Below are 19,097 nucleotides of genomic sequence, written 5' to 3'. Positions count from 1 at the left end.
TATATATGTGTATACTTATATAACGTGTACATATATAATGTATGCTTATAAATTCCAAAATAAAATAATTGTAATAAAAACAAAAATATTTTTCCTAATATTGTCTACATTTAAAAAATAAAACAATGTCACATATGCCTAATAAATTTTAAAATAAAATAATTATAATAAAAAACAAAAACAAAAATATTTTTATCTTACTTTGCACGTTTAAAAAAGTTATATATATTTTTTACGCATTTTTACTTATTAATGCTCTATATGTAATGTCAAATATCTCTTGCATTAAATCTAATTGTACTCGAGGCGACATTCGTCTTAAACGATGTCCTACAGTAGACAAAAAAGAATCTATTTCATCCGGCATAGGGGGTGAAGGTAAAAGAAAATCATTAGGTTGGCAAATAGCATCGGCAATTCTTTCGATTGCATTTGTAGTTTCCTCTTTTCTCGGTTTTTTTCTTCTTTCGGTTGAGTCTAAAAGTTATTAATTTTTTTATTACAATATTATAAAGAGCATAGTAAATAAGGTACAGATTAAAATTATGTCACGTATATTTATAGTAAAAGTTCTATTAATCATACAATACAAACATTACGTATCAATGATTATTTTTGTACACAGATGAAAATATTTAGAGATAAATCTAGAGATTACATAATCAGAACCATGTAGACTAAAGAAATGTCTAAACTAAAAATGTTCAAATAAACCTTATAAATGTATAAATAATGACTGTATAAAAAAATAAACATTGATATCTATTGTTTATTGTATATTTTATGAAATTTCTAAAATAAATATGCATAATATAATTTATCTGTATCTTATTATTTGTACCTTCATTGGTGTCCTTATGTTTTAATAACAGTGTATAAAAACCTTTTCCAATACCTGTTTGAATACTTTCTAATTCTTCTTCGTCATCATTTGCACTTGATGGATTATGTATCCTTTCATTAATTCCAATGTTAGACATAGTCCTAGACATTTATAAATTTCTAAATTTATCTACACATATATATAATTAATTGTGTATATTAATTATTAATATATTAATTGTGTTATTTATTATTTATACATTTATATACACGTGTGTGTGTGTGTGTGTGTGTGTGTGTGTGTGTGTGCGCGCGCGCGCGTTAAAACACAAAACTTACGTTTTATACAAGCAGGAATCACGAAGGTATTGCATGGATGCATAATGAGACCACTTTTTCGTTATGTCTTGTCGAGCAGATCCACTTGCCTGATGTTCCGAGTGAATAATTTTTCTATATGTGTCGTGAAGTGATTTAAATCTGATTTTTAATTCTTCTGTACTAAATTTTCCTGTAATAAAAATTTTACTTATTAAGACTATTTTCTAGTCTGTACTTTTAGGAAGTCTTGTATAGGAAACGTTCCAAATGCGCACAGTGTAAAACGGACATCACCAATCCGATGAGTACTTTAATTAAAGTTAGTTACCTTAATTAAATTTATAAAATTTGATTGGTGGTGTCCGTTTTCCACTCTGCGCATCTGGGACTTATTCCTTCTATATAACTTATTCTTACCGTTAAAAATTTGAGCAATTTCCTCCCAACATTGCTTTTTTAGTTTTCCGTTTCGCTCTCTTAATGATAATGAATAGTTCCATAGTGAAGGTCTGTTTTGTACCTCGAGTATCAACGTTTCTTCGTCGTCAAAATTAAATTTTGATGTTCTTTTACTTGTTTTAGTTTTATTTAATGTAGTTGACGTACGTACTGAAATAATTATTTTCATATTAAAATATTTAAATAATTGAAGTAAACTATAATACAGCTATCTCTTATTACAACCGGTTTTATTCTTCTCTAATGAAGGCTGCTTTTCTTTAGGAGATACAAATCGACACAGGTTGACCCACTCAAACACAGTTTGTCACAATTAAATAAAACATGATATACAAATAAGTGTGTATATATTATGATACCTAATATATTTTACAAGCGTTATCGCAAAATTCTTAATCGATATGTTTTCAAATTTTGTAAGTGTTTTAATACAGTTTATAAATTTTAATGTAAAATATAAATTGTTATTATGAATACCGAATACATAATGCTTAATATTGTAACTTTCTATTACATGAACACTTCAAAAATTGTAATATACATATATGGATATGTAAAGATTTTATCGACATACTGGAATTAAATACATTTCTTTGATCAAAACACACTTTGACTTTTCTCGAAGGTGTGCCGACTGAGTTTGTATCAAATTCTAAATGAAAAGTGACAATAAGTGTCAACTTGTGTCAAAAGTGTTGATTGTGTTCCGTAAAAGGAAAATACCCAAAGTAAACACAGATGTTCACAAAATATTTAGTATTTTAATGATACTTTTGGTTGCTTAGGTTTAACTTGCTATTAATTAGTTTTAATTTACCTTGTTGAAATGGTTCTGCTACTATTTTCTCCTGATTATTAATTTCACTGCGTCTAATAATTGTAGTCCCATCATCTACAACATGTTGGTATATTAAAATATGAATTTCTTAAAATATAATAAAAAATCAACTTACGTTACCTAATACTGGATAAAAATATAAAGTATTTTCATCAATCATGTAATTATTGTATCCTTCCAAGCAGGAATGACTTTTAAAGTTTTCGACTTCACATATTTCCTCGCATATTCCGCAAGTGTGTACAATTCTAAAGTCCTTAAAAAATATATAAAATTGTAAAACTTGTATTTGAAAAACTTTTAATACTACAACTTAACCTAAAAATCTCTTCTAATAAACTTACTACATTTTACATTATTGATATTATTTTTATTGTAGTAATTAAAATATTTTTTTTATAAACTAATAAAAATATTTTATTTACATCTTCCATGTTTATTTGTTTGAAATACACCAAAACCTTTCTATCGCGCGATTATTGCACATGTATTATACTGGCTCAACGCTGCTTGCGCTGTTTCGACGCTTGAAGTTGGAAATATCCAACTTCTCTTTCTTGACGCAAGCGTCAAGTGACGTCACGCGACGACGCTCAACGCTGGCTTTCAGCGTCCCATGAATTTGCACCTTAACAGTATATCTTAATTTACTATGCACTTGTATTACAAATTAAAAAAATTTATTGTAAACATTATTATTAGTTTCACATTAGTGAAATATTCATGCATAATATTTATACATAAAGATATATGATTTTTTAAAATAATGATAACACCATGCAACTTATCATTAACAGTTGTTACAAGAAAGAAAAATATTTATACTTAAATTTTTATTTTACTTGTAATCTAAAAAAGATTATTAATAATGATTTATTTAGTAATTTTACATAATTTATCTCATTTGTTTCAAAGTGTTAACACCATCCGTTTAATAAAAGATGACTTTTCTAATATATATGTTAGTTAATAATAAATAATAACATTTATTGAGAATCAATGTTTAATTAAAATATTATATTAGGTTTTGAAATAATACCGTTATGATAGAAACTTGATAGACAAAATAAATATTTGTAAATAAAATAATCTCTGATATTACTTTAGACAATACTTTAAAAATACATGATTGTGTTGATATAATTACTATTTTAAAGTTAATAATCTTATCATACATTAAAAACAGAGTATTTTTAATTGTAATAATCAATTAAATTATTTATAATATTTATATCGTACTTTTTAGGTTACCTGCTACAAATTCACGGAACTCGCAACTTGCAACTTGCTCGTGATGATTTGGTTATACCGGAAAGCATTGAGTTGTCACGAATCATGATGATAATAGATGGTTGTGCTTATCATATATTTCGGTCCTAGAGAAAATTACTCGGATAGCCATTATCGTAAACACCCACAGACTTCTATAATATACTAGACTGCTAACCTTGATTCCCTAGGCGTACCAGTATATAATGTACATGTTGTACATGACTGAATAACCGATCGGAATGTGTCATTTGCTATGTATGTACATTGTTCGTCAAGTGGAATGTTTATGTACATATATATATGCCAATAGATGTCACATATAGTTGCTACGAGTAATTTGTTGACATTTTTAAAATGTTTATATATATATATATATATATATTTAAAGAATGATACTTAATAATACTAATAAATATCATTAATATTAGGTTATTTTATACAAAATGCTCTTAAAATAAGGTTATATTATTTGTCCTTTAGTTTTAATACTTAAACAAAAAGAAATGTATACCCTTTCTTATATATATTTGGGCAGCCTTTTATCACATGCCTTAATTATTGTCATTTTATCTTTTTCTTTTATATTACAATAACAAAAAAAGAATGATACGTTTAACGCATAAGCACGCATAAGGGCCACCGCACAAGCTTTTTCGTAACACGTTACGTTACGTTAAGTGCTCCATAAACCTAAGTTTGTACTTAAAATTAAACTTACATCAACGCACAAAGAAACTTTTAACGTAAGTTCTTAAGTTCTTACGTTAAGGATTTCTTTGTGCGTTGATTTAAGTTAAATTTTAAGTACAACTTAGGTTCGTATGGAGTACTTAACGTAACGTAACGCGTTATGGAAGAGTTTGTGCGGTGGCCCTAAGCATCCAAGGAGAACGCTCTCATAATCACGTAATATATATATTGTATCATACATCTCACTCACTCCTCTAGTAATCCATAGTCGTAGGACTATAAAATATTAGTCACATTCCAATCGGTAATTCAGTCTGCCGCCTATGAGCTCCTATTTGTACATACTTTTCGTACACACTAAATGGAGAATATATAACGAGCCTAGCAGTCTAGTATATTATAGAAGTTTGTGGGTTGGAGGCAGAGGCCGGGGGCTGAGGTCTGGGGCTGGGGTCTGGAGTAGTGGAGATAGTAAACAATGCGAGCCTGTTCCAAGTTGTACGCAGCCATATAACAGATGCAAATTTAATTTTTCTTGTTCTTCCTGAGTGTATTGTCAAAATATAGTGACCCTCGAGAGTGCAGAGATTGAATTACCTTATAATTTCTGACACATATTCTTTTAACCTATACTGCTCAACACAGAGCACTCTCCCCTCTTCCTCGCCCAGTGTGGGTACGCAATGGCGGATAAACCATGTGACTCAAGTGACCAATCAAAATTGTGTTCGCCATTGGCGAATCTTTGATTATAGGTCTTTACTGAAAATGAGCGTCAAGTGTGAAGAGGCACCTTTAAGGGCCATCTACAATGGAGAGTTGTAGGTCGTAGCAGTAGTCGTAGACAATATTTTCATTACGTACTCTTTTACTGATTACGGCCTACAACAGACATTGAGTCAATTCAGTGGGTGCTTACGATGAGCGTTTAGGTGTTCGGGGTTAGTTTTTAGTCACCTCTCTAAGATAGCCGGCTTGTATATTATTGCTACGTCGTTTATATTATTGACAGCATGGTCGTAGATTTAGCGTTGTTACGACTAAAACACTCCATTGTAGATGGCCCTTAAGCGGGTCACACACACTTTCCGTAGAACGTAACAGTAAGGTTTTGACCAATCACGTACTTGATTTAGTCGCTTACTGTTACGGTCGCCCAATCCAACATGTCGAAACCTTACTGTTACGTTCTACGGAAAGTGTGTGTGACCAGCTTTACTTTTGGTCTGTTCTTTCTAGCTGCACTGTTGCACCGGTGCAATAAGTTAAAGTAAGGCCGAAATCACATGGTGCGGAATAGAGCTGCGGAATAGAACGTGCGTCATAGAAGCAGCCAATCAGAGCTATTCCGCATTTTCTGTTCCGCAAATGTTTGGCCGGCCTGTTCCCATGGTGCGTCATAGACGGGCAATGACGCATCCGGAATGAAAATTGTAGATGTAATACAACTTTTATTAAAATAAATCAAACGTTTTTATAAAATGTAATATTTGTAATAGCAATAATAATCATTAATATAATATTATATGAAATTTTGTATTGAATATTAAAAAGTTGAAAACAATATTTTTAAATTTTTGAACTGCATTGACGCATTCTTGGTCATTTTTCTGCACCATGTGAACAGGCCGGTCAAAGATTTGCGGAATGCGTGATGCGTGATGTAGCTTGGTCGTACACCATGCAATATTGTTAACCTTTTTTGCTAAAACTTTGTTTTTGTCAGAAAATAGCAAAGGTTATGAATATGGAAAATAAAATAGTGATGATTCAAGAGTCTATTAAAGTTTTAACGAGAGTATACATGAGAAGAACTCCAATGCTCCAGTATCAAAAGGAAAAAATCAGAATTGCTTTAGTGAAATTATGGTTACTGTATACAAAATTGTCAAAGCAAAAATCCAAAAGAAGGATGTGGGTCAGGCCTATTTATTCAATTGAGCAGCGTTCCTCTCAAGGAGATAGTGACAATTTAGTTAATATGTTACGAATGACAGATCCTTCACTATATTTTAATTATTTAAGAATGGATGCTAGCATCTTTAAAGATCTACTATTAATAGTAGGTCCTGGAATTGAAAAGCAATTAAATATTAGAGAACCAATTGCTTCATATACAAGACTGCAAATATGCTTAAGGTATTTAGCAAGTGGAGATAGCATGAAGTCTGTTGGATATACTTGAGTCACAGTTATCCATTCTTTTAAGAATACTTCTTTCACTTTATCAAATATAGAAAAAGTAAACTGGCTCAACTTCAAATATATAGATCAACCGTTACTTGGTTATGGCTACAAATTCTGTGATATTCTATGACGCGTAGCTATGACGCAACGACGCCAATGACGCGAACGCGCATGCAGAAAAGGTTGTAGATTCTGCGGCAAAGCTCTGATTGGCTGCTTCTATGACGCACGTTCTATTCCGCAGCTCTATTCCGCACCATGTGATTTCGGCCTAAGACAAGTATATTTTTTCTCATTCTAACTTATTGCACCAGTGCAACAGTGCAGCTAGAAAGAACAGACCATTTAACTTATTGCACCAGTGCAACAGTGCAACTAGAAAGAACAGACCAACGGTTATTGCACCAGTGTAGCGACGAAGAACAGGTTATATTAAAGAAGAAAAAGAAGACCACGGGGTCATTTTAACCTTGTCGCGAATGCTCGCGAAAGCGGCTCAGTTTTATATACGCACGTCACACAGTCTAGTAGAAAATTTACAATTTTGCATTGGTTTCGTGAGATTTTATTTTTCGTTAAGATTTAAGATTTTAATTATATCACTTGTTCAACAAGCAAAGTATGTATTGCGTTTTTTCTTTCTATTTTTACCATTTTACTCAATGATCTTTACATATCTCTATCCTCAACGCCTTAATTATTCTACGTGTGTAATTGAAACTATAAATAATAGATTATATCTTTATAATATAGGTACTTTTAATTATGCATGTTGAATATTGAAAACAATAAATGTTGAATAAATTAAGTTATTATCCAAGACCATTACTCATCTTGTATCTTATCATTATTACATCATTATGATATAATTTTATTGTATCAATATCCGTATTACAATAAATATTCTTAATGATGATTAATAATGCTCATTTTAATATTTTGCTTATTTTTTATTTCTGCATGTGTTTACATGCATTATCTCATTAACCCTCCGTCTGTACACTTATTTTCACTAATATGGTCTGTACACCAACCCCTTTTTGCCCTGTCCTCTTTTTTTTTTTTTAATGTTAAATACATGAAAAAATCTGAAAAAATATTCCTAATTACTTTTCAGTAACTACATTTTAAATTTCAATAGTTATTTTGGTCATTTATTAAAAAGTTTTTTTTATAATAACATTTTAAATGTCTCGAGATTCACAAAAATTGGAATTTTGTAAAAAAATTTATAACTTAATAATAAATTATTATTAAGAAAAAATATTTTGAGGTTTTTTAGATTAAGGTATGACCTTTCAGAAAAAATTTGTTTTATATGTGTTGATTGCAAAAAGTATAATTATTTGCATGGCTGGAAATGAGGTATTTTTGGGGTAATGAGAATATAATAAAATAACAATTTTTTACACAAATCTTTTTTTATTATAAAAAATTATAGTGCATATTATAAAAAAATTCAGATATAATGGAAAATAATCAACATTAAAGAAATTATAATATCGTATATCTGAGTCTGTCGCTCTCGAAAAAAATAACGAATCTGCTCTGAAGTCCTAATGAAGCCATTGTTATTCGCCTTTATAAACTTAAACAAGCAAATTATGCTTGTAACTCAAGTAAAAACACCATAAAAATAACAAAACAATTAAGAAAAATACAAAAATCAAATATTTCTTACTGTCACGAAATACATACACAATCTGTACACTGGGTCTTTTTGGGAACACTTGTAAACTTTACACGCTGCTGTGTCAACAACAAGCGCCAGGTCAAAGCGTCCTTCCGGGTATGAGTACCTACTGTTACTAAGTTTTTTTAGGGAGTAGTGCCAAGCTCCGCTTATCAACAATCTTGTGGCTACATAAGTGGAAAATTTTGCTTGTTCCCTTTTGGGGTCAGTGTATAGACGGAGGATTAATGTAATGTTACTTTTTCTTACCCTTAGATATTTAAGGGTAGATTATATTAGATATTTAAAAGCACAAATCATATTACATGAGTATATAATAACAATATTATATATTTATATTTATTTAAAAAATTTATTTATATTAAATTTATTTATATTAGACTATTAAATATCAGTACATATTTTACAAGCATTAAGAATATTAATACTATGATGTAATTTGTGTCATCTTTTACAGATGGGTGTAGATAAACCAGTGGAATGTTCTCCAACAGGGTACCAATTCAATCTTTTTGTTATCACTTGCTAACTAACTTTTTTTTGTATAATTTAGTCAAATACTTTTTATTAAGTATTTAAAAATTAAAGCAGCTTGAAAAAATCTAGTTATATAATCATATAATAAATGTAATATGTAAACACACACACACACACACACACACACACACACACACACACACACACACACACACACACACACACACACACACACACACACACACACACACACACACACACACACACACACACACACACACACATGCGTGCATGCATGTATTTTCTTTTTTTAACTGCAGATTTATATCACAGATATTTAATTTTATAATTACATAATCAATTGGCATCAGTGTTATTGATATTCTAATTAATACCTTTTAAATATTAAGTATTAAAAATAAAAAAGAATTTATTATTTTTCTACAAAGAGATGAGATGTCTAAAAAAGCTCTTAAAAAGCAGCAGAAGGAGGTACAGAAAGCATCAAAAAAGGCAGAAAGAAAAATCCAATCTGTAAGTTACTTTGTAATAAATATCCTAGAAAAAAGCAAGAAAATCTAAGAAAATTTAAATCTTTATTTTTGTTAATTCTGTAAGGCAGAATCTGTCCATGTTTTATTTTTTTCAACCCATAGCTTTTTTAGTCCATAAAAGGATGTAAAAAATACCATACTTCAGTGTTATGTTATTTATATAGTATTCCATTTAATTCTTACAAGTGAAACTAAAGGTGAATTTGATTGGATACACTAGTGCGCACTAGTACACCCTTGTTTAATGTTTTGTATTCTGTTGGCTTGTATTTAAAATGGGAAAAACTAAACTGCACTAAACGAGGGCACACTCAATGTGCACTAGTGCACACTGGTGCACTCAACTGAATTTGCCATAAATTGCATATTTGCAAAATTAACATAAATATATAACACTTGCTTTTCCTCCCTCTTAGAGGAGGTGAAACATATAATCTTAAAACCTTTTGCATAAAATCTATTGGAAGTAAAAGTACTAAATGTGATTGATTTAATCTGACGTATTGATAAGATAAATAAATTTCTTTCAATTGTGATTGATATTATTCTAGCATTCTCAACAAGAACCTACAAATGAAACTGAGGATGTGTCCATGGGAAAGTACGGACAGATGAATATGATTCAGAGTAATGAACAATTTGAAGACCGAAAGTTTACGGAGATCAAGCATCTGAATAGAAATCTAGAGAATCAAATAGTTTGGTTGAGAGGTCGATTACACACTAGTCGTGCAAAAGGTACGTGATAAAATTAGAATAATTTATAGAAAATTAGTAGTTGTTTGCAAATAAAATCTTTAATTTCACAGGCAAGCAATGCTTTATTGTATTAAGACAACAATCGTACACTGTACAAGGATTAGCTGCTGTGACTGAAACAATCAGCAAACAAATGATTAAATTTATATCCAAGTAAAATCTTCAAGACTTGCATAAAATCAAAATCAGAATTGAAGTGCTATACATTAATATGACATTCTGTTTCTATTTTAGCATCACAAAAGAGTCTATAATTGATGTCATGGCTGTAGTAATGCCTGTGCCCTCGAAAATCGAATCATGTTCTCAAAAAGACGTTGAACTTCATTTGAAAGAAATATTTGTGGTAAGTGCTGCAAAGCCGCAACTTCCTTTGCAAATAGAAGATGCCGCAAGATCTGTTGGCGAGATGGACGAGACAGCACTGACAGTGCGTGTTAATCAGGACACCAGATTGGATAATAGAATTTTGGATCTACGTACTCCGGCTAATCAAGCAATTTTTAGGGTAGAAGCTGGTGTTTGTAAGCTTTTTAGAGACATTCTGACAAAGAAGGTGAGTATAATGATTTTCATTTCTTTTCTTCCTCTCTTTTGCAAAACGTCAAAAGGTCGGTTTTTTCCTTATTTCTTTCAGGGTTTTGTCGAAATTCATACTCCTAAAATCATTTCCGCAGCCAGTGAGGGTGGAGCAAATGTCTTTACGGTATCTTATTTCAAAGGCAATGCTTACCTAGCTCAGTCGCCACAATTGTATAAGCAGATGGCAATTGCCGCAGATTTTGACAAAGTTTTTACTGTTGGAGCAGGTATTTCGCGATTGTTTTCTATACTCTTAATTTGTCGCTTATCGGGACCAAAAACAGTTTCTTCTTTTCTTAATTTTTCCTTTTGTTCCTTTATTCTAATAGCATGTGCGCAAACAAATAATTTCGTTTTGATTGTATAATGTATATTGTTTTCCTAAATTTTTTTCTATACGTGTTATATTAAAGTCAGTGATGATTAGAAACAAAATTGAGAGTGAGAAACACGAAAAGAGAAAATTAGAAATTTCTTGGTCTCGAGGAATTAAGCCTATTCAAGTATCTCTTTAATAATATTTGCTTAGAGAGAATTAATTAGCTGCGATTAGTCTTCAGAGCGGAAGATTCCAATACGCACAGACATTTGACAGAATTTGTAGGCCTTGACCTAGAGATGGCCTTCAAGTACCACTATCACGAAGTGATAGACACCATCGGACAGATGTTCACCGAGCTGTTTAAAGGCTTACGCGACATGTTAGTATAATGTTGTATTTATGCTTACTATTTCTTTGTTCTCAATATATGTATATGTGTGAGTCTTTTCAATTTTGCTAATGATATCAATTTATTTCATGGGATTTCAATAGTTATGCAGACGATATAGCAGCAGTTAGTCAACAATACCCAGTAGAGCCTTTTAAATTTCTCGAACCGGCCTTGAAATTAGAGTATCCACAGGCGATTGAATTATTGGCAGAAGCGGGCGTGACTCTGGGGGAAGAGGATGATCTGTCTACGCCGGATGAAAAACTTTTGGGAAAACTCGTTAAGAACAAAGTAAGATAAATAAATCGCCATTTATTTATTAAGCACTAAGGCGCACACTACTATCTCTGAACATAAGATAAAATGTTTATTCAATCAAAAAGGAAAACATTTGTGGTAACGACAGTGATTTTAAGAAATTTAAAACATTTATACAATCTGCTTTGTAGAAATGTCATTTAACTGTGCATATTCTATCGCTAATACTAATGTACCAAATTTGGGATTGAAAAACCTAAGTAAAGTAGAAACTAGTTTCGCTAGAGATCAGCGCATCTAATTGTCTGTAAAAGAATTATGGTCAATTTATACATATCTGTAATGTATTAGTACTGTATCCGTTGAGTTCGTGATTTTCATGGTACTGTGCTGAATGTGTGTGAACATGTCCATTTAAAAACAAAGGAACAATAATTATCATCACTGACGGAAAATCACAAACTGAGTGGATACAGCATTAATGCATTACAAATATGTGTAAATTGACCATTAGAATGGAGCAATAGTATTGTATCAATTATCTTTTTTGGTCCTTCGAATAAATTGATTTATTGAGATAATAAATATTCAATTTTTTAAAATGAACAAAGTTCGATAACTAATTGTAAGAAACATTACAAAGAGACAGACGAGGATTATAATATTGTGGATTGAGTTTATTTAAGAACTTTTAATGAAAATGGAACGTTTTTTTATATTTATTTATATGCTTATTTTTCATTCCTCAATATGATGCTTAGTGCGATTAACTTTGCAATTTATCACGCATATCTTGTGTCTTTTTATATTAAAAAAAAGTAAATAAATATTATAAATGTCTTTCAATTTTTTTCAGTATGATACAGATTTTTACATTTTGGACAAGTATCCTCTTGCAGTAAGACCTTTCTACACCATGCCGGATCCAAATAATCCTGTAAGTTCTTGTATCATATAATCTTATAACATATTCTTTTCTTTGATAACCATCAATCTTGCATTATAGAAAGTATCTAATTCGTACGACATGTTTATGCGAGGGGAGGAAATCATATCAGGTGCTCAACGTATTCATGATCCAGATTTTCTCACCGAACGCGCCAAGCACCATGGAATTGGTGAGTAAAATGCTTGCACTCTCGAATTCTTGCTTATTACACTACGAGTATTGGAGATTTGAATTCTAAACTCTGAAATCGACCTTTTTGTCATTTTTAATATTTCCTATTAATAATTAGTGTTTTTCATCCTCTCCCTATTCTTACTCTTTCTCTTTGTTCCTCTCTTCTTGCATTAAGGAACTTTTGCGAAACTTGCACTTTATAATTGTATAATAATCGCATGATTTCTCACACATATTCTTTATTTTTTAATCAGAAATTATTTGATTAATAATAAAAACGATTTATTTCAGATATAGAGAAAATCAAGTCGTATATTGACTCCTTCAGATATGGTTGCCCGCCGCATGCTGGTGGTGGTATAGGCATGGAGCGCGTAGTGATGTTGTACCTCGGTTTAGATAACATTCGCAAAGTGTCCATGTTTCCGCGTGACCCCAAACGACTTACTCCTTAAGAGAGACACGCTGCTTTTAAATATTACTGTATATTGAGGACTTGAAATAAAATCTTTCACTTTGAGTACATTATTAAGAAGTTTTTTCTTTTTTTCTACTAATATATTGTGTAAACATGTTAAAAAATTTATGTCTATCTTTTTCTTTGAACTTGACGATTGAATGTTTTTTACATACGCCTTTTTGTTGATTGGATTGGTTGAACTATGATAGACTACAATCAATTTCAATATATTTGATCATACAAAATTGAATTACAAATATTTACCATATTTCTATTTTTCCTATAAAAGGTAAGTACAACTTCCTCTTCGTTTTCACTAAATTTTAAACATGCTTGTGTAAGATTTCTTTTTTGGAGGTTTAATGTGTCAGATCTAAGATAGATATACGACATGTGTGACTCTTGCCCTTGCAGGTACCGTATCCTGCCGCTCTCATTATATTGAAGGTTTTTTTTCCCGCTTTCACGCCTTGCGCGCGTGAACAATTGAATGCACCTCTCGCACCTTCTCGCGAGATTACTTCCGTCCCTTATCACCGGTGACTTGATCGTGACCCTCGAAATGGAGATTTCTTCTTTTTAATTCCCTTTGGCTTTCTGTCCCTGGTGGGACACAGTACCACGTTTTCAAAAACCAGTCAGACACGAGTCTTGGGGGTTGACTGTCTTAAGTAATATGTAATATAGAATCCGTAGTACTGTAGCTGTAATATAGATAGTTTTTCTCTTATGCCGATTTCCTTGTGTTTCTTAATTTTCCGTTACGCCCTTATTTCCGTGGATTGCTGTGTTCGTAGACACTATAAGGATCTCAGGAGAATCAGGATATTCGCCGTGGTTCAGTAAATGACTGTAGACACTAGGCACTATAGGCTATAATATATTTATTACTCGAACAGTGCAACTCGCGCCGCACAAGGGACTGTCTTGTCCGGCTTCCGAAAGACAAGAGAGGTTGCCGCACACTTGTTGCGCCCGCATCTCGTCTTTTTTTGGGGGGGGGGAGGTTTAATGTGCTAGATCTATATTAGATATATGGCACGTATGTCTCTTATCTCTGCAGGACGTTCTCCTGGCTCCTGTTATATTATTCTTCCGATTAAACGAATGAACTGGTAGATAACTTTGAGTGTACTTACAAGGGAACCTCGCGAACTCGAAAATTCCGATTTTAATGAAACTTGGCATAAATGTAGAAGGGGTGAATACATGAATTTAGAAATTTTTAGTTGGTGCCCAAAAATGGTTTGAAGGGGTGAAACCACCTTTCAAAGTTGAGACAATTTTTGCGGTTTTTCGATATAACTCGTAAATTAAACAAAATATAAAAAAATGTTTCATACAAAAGTTTTACAGTATAAATACCTTTATTTAACTATGCTATTTATTAAAAAAAATTTTTTTTTCCGAAAAATGAATAGCGTAGTTAAATGGAGGTATTTATGCTGTAAAACTTTTGTATGAAATATTTTTTAATATTTTGTTTAGTTTACAAAATATATCAAAAACCCGCAAAAATGTCTCAACTTTGAAGGGTGGTTTTACCCCTTCAAACCGTTTTTGGGCACCAACTAAAAATTTCTAAATTCATGTATTCACCCCCTCTACATTTATGCCAAGTTTCATTAAAATCAGAATTTACAGGTTTGCGAAATTCCCTTGTTAGTTCCTTTTTTTAAACCAATTCCACACACTATCCGGTTTACTCGCTCCGACTTTATTGATTTTTTTTTGGAGGGGGGGGAGTATTTTGTGTGCCTTCAGCCTACTTCTCGTATTTGTGGCTATTTAGATACTCTTTCTCTCGTATATTTAATGATTGCTCGGGTTTATATTGTTCTACCGGTCTGTTTGATAAAGTGCCATAATATTTTCAAGGCATCTATTTTGGGTTGTTTCAGCCATTCTTCTATATCGTACGGATATTTTTCTTCGATGGTTGCGAATTGCACGTACATTCTGTTTCTCAGGTCGTCATATTTGTTGCATTGAATGCCATGTGTTGAATGTTCTCGTATTCTGCTCCGCAGTCGCATCTTGGATTTTGTGTGTATTCTTGTCTGTTCAGGGATTCGTTTAAATTGTAATGGTTAGCTCTCAGTCTGTTTACCATGTTGATGAAGCCTCTTTCTTCCTTGACTTTGTTAAACCAGGGTTTAGCACTTGTTGTAGTACTTCTTGAAGTATATTTTACCTTTGTGTTTGGCTTCTGTGATTTTTTCTTTGGTTCTGTTGGTCATCTTCAGTCTGTTTTCACTTTTCCAGTCGCTTTCTGGGATTTTTATTTTGGGATCCGCTTTTCCCTTTGTGGTTTCTTTGGCTAATTTATCTGCAAGCTCATTTTCCTTTATGCCTTTGTGGCCAGGTATCCATTCGATAATAACTTTGTAGATTCCATCTTCGCTATACTTATAGATTTTTTCTTTAATTTTGATTGCATATTCGTGTTTATTGCCATTGAGTAGGTTACTATTTAGTTCTTTGCATACGCTCTATGCGTCCGACAAAATGAGTAGGTCTTTTTTGATTCCTAAATCTGTGGCTTTCCCCAATGCTCTTTCTATGGCCAAGATTTCTGCTGTGTATGTTGAGCAGTAATTGTTTATACTCATTATATAGGCGGTTTCCATATTGTGGAATACTACGGCCACCCCCATGCTTCTTGCGTTTTCCTTTTTAAAGATCCATCCGTGAATATGATCTGGCAATTTGGCTTTAGGTTGTATTTATTTTGGAAGCTATTTATGATGCTTTTGTCCGATATATCATTGTTCTTCTTCTTAGCTTTTCCTATTTCTAAGTCTACTATTATTTTGTTGGTTAAGGCCCAGTATTCACACTCAAAGATTGGTAGATTTTTTTTTCCTGGAATTTGTCTTTATTGTTCCTTATTTCTCTCCATGAATCCAGAAATAGGAATCTTTTTTGTTTATGTTTCTAAATCTGTTTCTGGCAATGGTTATACATAGCCTGTTAACATTTTTTAATTCTTTATTTTGGTAATTGCAGATTTTTGTCCAATAGTTTCTTGCTAGTAGTTCAGCCTTCTCTTCCATTTTCATTAATTTAGATTCTGCCAACATAACGTTTATAGGGGTACTGTTCCTGTATCCTAGGGCAATTCTCATTGCTTTGTTTTGTAGTTTTTCTACTTTCTCTCTTCCTTTTTTTTTAAGTTTCGGATATACGATGTTAATTGCGTATTCCGTAGTTGCTCTTACGTAGCTCTTGTATCAAGCGACGCGGTAGCGGCGCGACGCCAAGTACATAAAGAATTTTGAGGCATGATGCAAATGATGCAAACTTCACTGCGCAAATGTCACGCCGCTACTAAGCTTTATCTGGAATTTAGCTGTCAAATTCACTTTCAGTTAAAATATCTCAGAAACTAAAATCATAATCAAAAATCTAATGGCAATTTTGTTATATAATATTGATGTCAGCTTTCGATTGCAACCACTCCGATTAAAATTGGTACACTCATTTTTGAGATTTCGTAATCTCTTGCGCGAAAAAGCTCACTTGGATCACTTGGATATTTTCCACAGATCACATGTACACACACACGTAAAGCCAGTTTGTCGTTCAAGGGGCTTCACAATGTTCCTACATACAATTTTATAAAATTAAAATAAAATTATTTCGTAATGTAAGTGGTGAATATTGGTACGCGAAAAAATATAATAAACTTGATAATTCTAAGATCTTGTGATCTCTTGCGCAAAAAAGCTCACTTGAGTTATTTTCCACGCATTCACATATACATGCACACACACACCCAAAGCCGGTTTGTCCTTCAAGGGGCTTCACAATGTGCCTACATATAATTTTATAAAACTAAAATAAAAATTATTTCGTAATATATGTGGTGAATATTGGTATGCGAAAAAATATAATAAACTTAACAATTCTGTGATCTTGAGATTTCTTGCGCGAAAAAGCTTATTTGAGTTATTTTCTACAAATTCACATGTACATGCACACATACACGCAAAGCCGGTGTGTCCTTCAAGGGGCTTCACAATGTGCTTACATATAATTTTATAAAACTAAACATATAAAAAATTATTTTATGATATAAATAGTGAATTTGGTATGCGAGAAAAGTATAATAAGTTAACAAAAATAAAATAAATATGTAACATAAACAAATACATGATATATGTGTAAATGTCAAAAATATTAATATAAAAATTAATAATAAAATTACAACGTCTGAATGTGAGTAATGTAAGTGATATTATTAGTACATGAAAAAATTTAATAAAATTAATAAAAATAAAATAAATAAATAATAATAACAAATAATATACATAATATATATGTAATAAATGTCAAAAATATTAATAAAAAATTTTTATCTGTCAATGCAAATAAGTATAAAAATATTAGTGCAATCTTTTATCACGGTGAAAATATAATAGATGGACATTACACAAACATGATATGTACTAAAAGCGCAAAATGGATGTTAATAAATGATTTAAGTATAAAGAAATGCAATTGGCCTTGAAATGCTAAAAATGCATTCATATTTTTTGCAGAACAAATAAAATAAAATAAATTATGGAAAATATATACATATATACATACATACATATCAAATTAACACATTAAAAAATATGTATAATAAAACTTAATGTAATTAAAAAAAGAAGTAACTCTTTAATTTTTACAAAAAGAAGTGAAATCCCTTAAAAAAACCTTAAAAAGGTAAAAAAGATACGCCAAGTACATAAACGCGTGCTTTCCAAAATAAATTTGAGATCAATACAGTTAGCCAAGTATATTTTAAAAGACTTAAAGAAGTTTAATAAACATCTATTTAAAAATTGCTTAAACGGGCTTGATGATTAAATGATTAAAATCAACCAACGGGATTATATTGAAGCAAAAATTTGGCGTGCCCGGCTTAAAACGCCCGACTTAAAATGATCAATGTTATACAATATAAAAATTATTTGTACAAATAAAATAATAAAAAAAATAATAACTTATGAAAAACTTCACAAAGTTAAAAAAGATATGTCAAGTATATATGTCAAGTATATAAACGCATTCAAAAATGGTTCTATTAAAAAATTATGTGAAAAATGGGAATATAAGTGATAACATATAATAAAGCAGAAATTGACAGATAGTAAAGCAATATCCGAGTCACATTAATTGCATTCTTGTATATATATTTATCAATATCAATAACATAGAGCCTTGGAAATTCAGAAAAAATACGAGCCGGGCACGCCAAGTTTTTGCTTCACTATAATCCCGTTGGTTGATTTTAATCATTTAATCATCAAGCCCGTTTAAGCAATTTTTAAATAGATGTTTATTAAACTTCTTTAAGTCTTTTAAAATATACTTGGCTAACTGTATTGATCTCAAATTTATTTTGGAAAGCACGCGTTTATGTACTTGGCGTATCTTTTTTACCTTTTTAAGGTTTTTTTAAGGGATATTATTAATACTATACTTACGTCCATACCCCAATTTACTCTGTTCACATATCTCATAATTTGTATTACTTTATTAGTCTTCTTTTGGGTTTCCAGTAGGTGGTCTTCGAAATTTAGTTCTTCATCAAATGTTACACCGAGAAATTTAGACGATCGGGAATTTCTAATTCTTAGGTTATTTATTCTAATGTTTATTTGCTTACGTTTCTTTTTATTCTTGTTATTGTTGTTGAATAACATCACCTTATTTTAGAAGATTCTAAATTTAGACCTATTTGGTTTAGATTTTCGTTTAAAGTGTCGATGGCTTTTTCTATTCTTTTTTTACACTCTGTTATGTCATCGTTACTGTAAGTGAGTGCTATGTCGTCGGCATATTGTAGTATATTTATTTCTTTATCAAGATTTTTTGTTAGATTTGTCGTACAGGGAG

The 19,097-nt window shown here is 31.3% G+C and overlaps 3 protein-coding genes across 10 annotated transcripts; 2 read left to right on the top strand and 1 right to left on the bottom strand.

Moving 5' to 3' along the window:
- Positions 1-129: 129 nt before the first annotated feature.
- Positions 130-3,705, bottom strand: LOC118645646. Of its 5 annotated transcripts, XM_036287130.1 has the most exons (8): positions 3,680-3,705; positions 2,866-3,068; positions 2,561-2,696; positions 2,420-2,494; positions 1,561-1,752; positions 1,162-1,333; positions 842-984; positions 132-477 (listed from the first exon to the last, which is right to left on the bottom strand). In XM_036287130.1, the coding sequence occupies exons 2-8, from the start codon at positions 2,872-2,874 to the stop codon at positions 233-235; spliced, it is 972 nt and encodes a 323-aa protein (XP_036143023.1). In that variant the 5' UTR covers positions 2,875-3,068; positions 3,680-3,705; the 3' UTR covers positions 132-232. The 5 variants fall into 5 exon arrangements, with proteins under 5 accessions (XP_036143027.1, XP_036143026.1, XP_036143023.1 ...); XM_036287134.1 differs by lacking the exon at positions 3,680-3,705 and having other exon boundaries at positions 130-477; positions 2,866-2,912; XM_036287133.1 differs by lacking the exon at positions 3,680-3,705 and having other exon boundaries at positions 131-477; positions 2,785-3,130.
- A 1,979-nt stretch (positions 3,706-5,684) lies between these two features.
- On the top strand, positions 5,685-6,908 carry LOC118645608. 3 transcript variants are annotated; one of them, XM_036287030.1, is made up of 2 exons: positions 5,685-6,541; positions 6,673-6,908. In XM_036287030.1, exons 1-2 carry the CDS (start codon positions 6,144-6,146, stop codon positions 6,707-6,709), a joined length of 435 nt encoding a protein of 144 aa, XP_036142923.1. In that variant the 5' UTR covers positions 5,685-6,143; the 3' UTR covers positions 6,710-6,908. The 3 variants fall into 3 exon arrangements, with proteins under 3 accessions (XP_036142923.1, XP_036142924.1, XP_036142922.1); XM_036287031.1 differs by having other exon boundaries at positions 6,612-6,907; XM_036287029.1 differs by having other exon boundaries at positions 6,640-6,903.
- Positions 6,909-6,973: 65 nt separating this feature from the next.
- LOC105840245 (aspartate--tRNA ligase, cytoplasmic) lies at positions 6,974-13,276 on the top strand. 2 transcript variants are annotated; one of them, XM_036287028.1, is made up of 12 exons: positions 6,974-7,208; positions 8,740-8,777; positions 9,209-9,293; positions 9,865-10,051; positions 10,123-10,225; positions 10,307-10,628; positions 10,710-10,881; positions 11,208-11,355; positions 11,469-11,658; positions 12,482-12,562; positions 12,632-12,743; positions 13,040-13,276. In XM_036287028.1, exons 2-12 carry the CDS (start codon positions 8,740-8,742, stop codon positions 13,201-13,203), a joined length of 1,602 nt encoding a protein of 533 aa, XP_036142921.1. In that variant the 5' UTR covers positions 6,974-7,208; the 3' UTR covers positions 13,204-13,276. The 2 variants fall into 2 exon arrangements, with proteins under 2 accessions (XP_036142921.1, XP_036142920.1); XM_036287027.1 differs by having other exon boundaries at positions 6,974-8,378.
- Positions 13,277-19,097: the final 5,821 nt, after the last annotated feature.

Source organism: Monomorium pharaonis, chromosome 5 (genome assembly GCF_013373865.1).
Source record: "Monomorium pharaonis isolate MP-MQ-018 chromosome 5, ASM1337386v2, whole genome shotgun sequence".
NCBI lineage: Eukaryota > Metazoa > Arthropoda > Insecta > Hymenoptera > Formicidae > Monomorium > Monomorium pharaonis.
This window is presented reverse-complemented; position numbering and strand designations above follow the sequence as displayed.

Excerpts from the sequence above, each read along its gene's own strand:
- LOC118645646 (XM_036287130.1), bottom strand. Across the intron at positions 1,753-2,419 it reads AGCAGAACCATTTCAACAAG|TACGTACGTCAACTACATTA; the intron begins GTAAATTAAAAC and ends TAATTATTTCAG. Across the intron at positions 1,334-1,560 it reads AATTGCTCAAATTTTTAACG|GAAAATTTAGTACAGAAGAA; the intron begins GTAAGAATAAGT and ends TTTTTATTACAG.
- LOC118645608 (XM_036287029.1), top strand. The coding sequence starts at position 6,144 with ATGAATATGGAAAATAAAATAGTGATGATTCAAGAGTCTATTAAAGTT. Across the intron at positions 6,542-6,639 it reads AGACTGCAAATATGCTTAAG|AAAAAGTAAACTGGCTCAAC; the intron begins GTATTTAGCAAG and ends TATCAAATATAG.
- LOC105840245 (XM_036287028.1), top strand. The coding sequence starts at position 8,740 with ATGGGTGTAGATAAACCAGTGGAATGTTCTCCAACAGG. Across the intron at positions 8,778-9,208 it reads GTGGAATGTTCTCCAACAGG|AGATGAGATGTCTAAAAAAG; the intron begins GTACCAATTCAA and ends TTTTCTACAAAG. Across the intron at positions 12,563-12,631 it reads TGCCGGATCCAAATAATCCT|AAAGTATCTAATTCGTACGA; the intron begins GTAAGTTCTTGT and ends CTTGCATTATAG.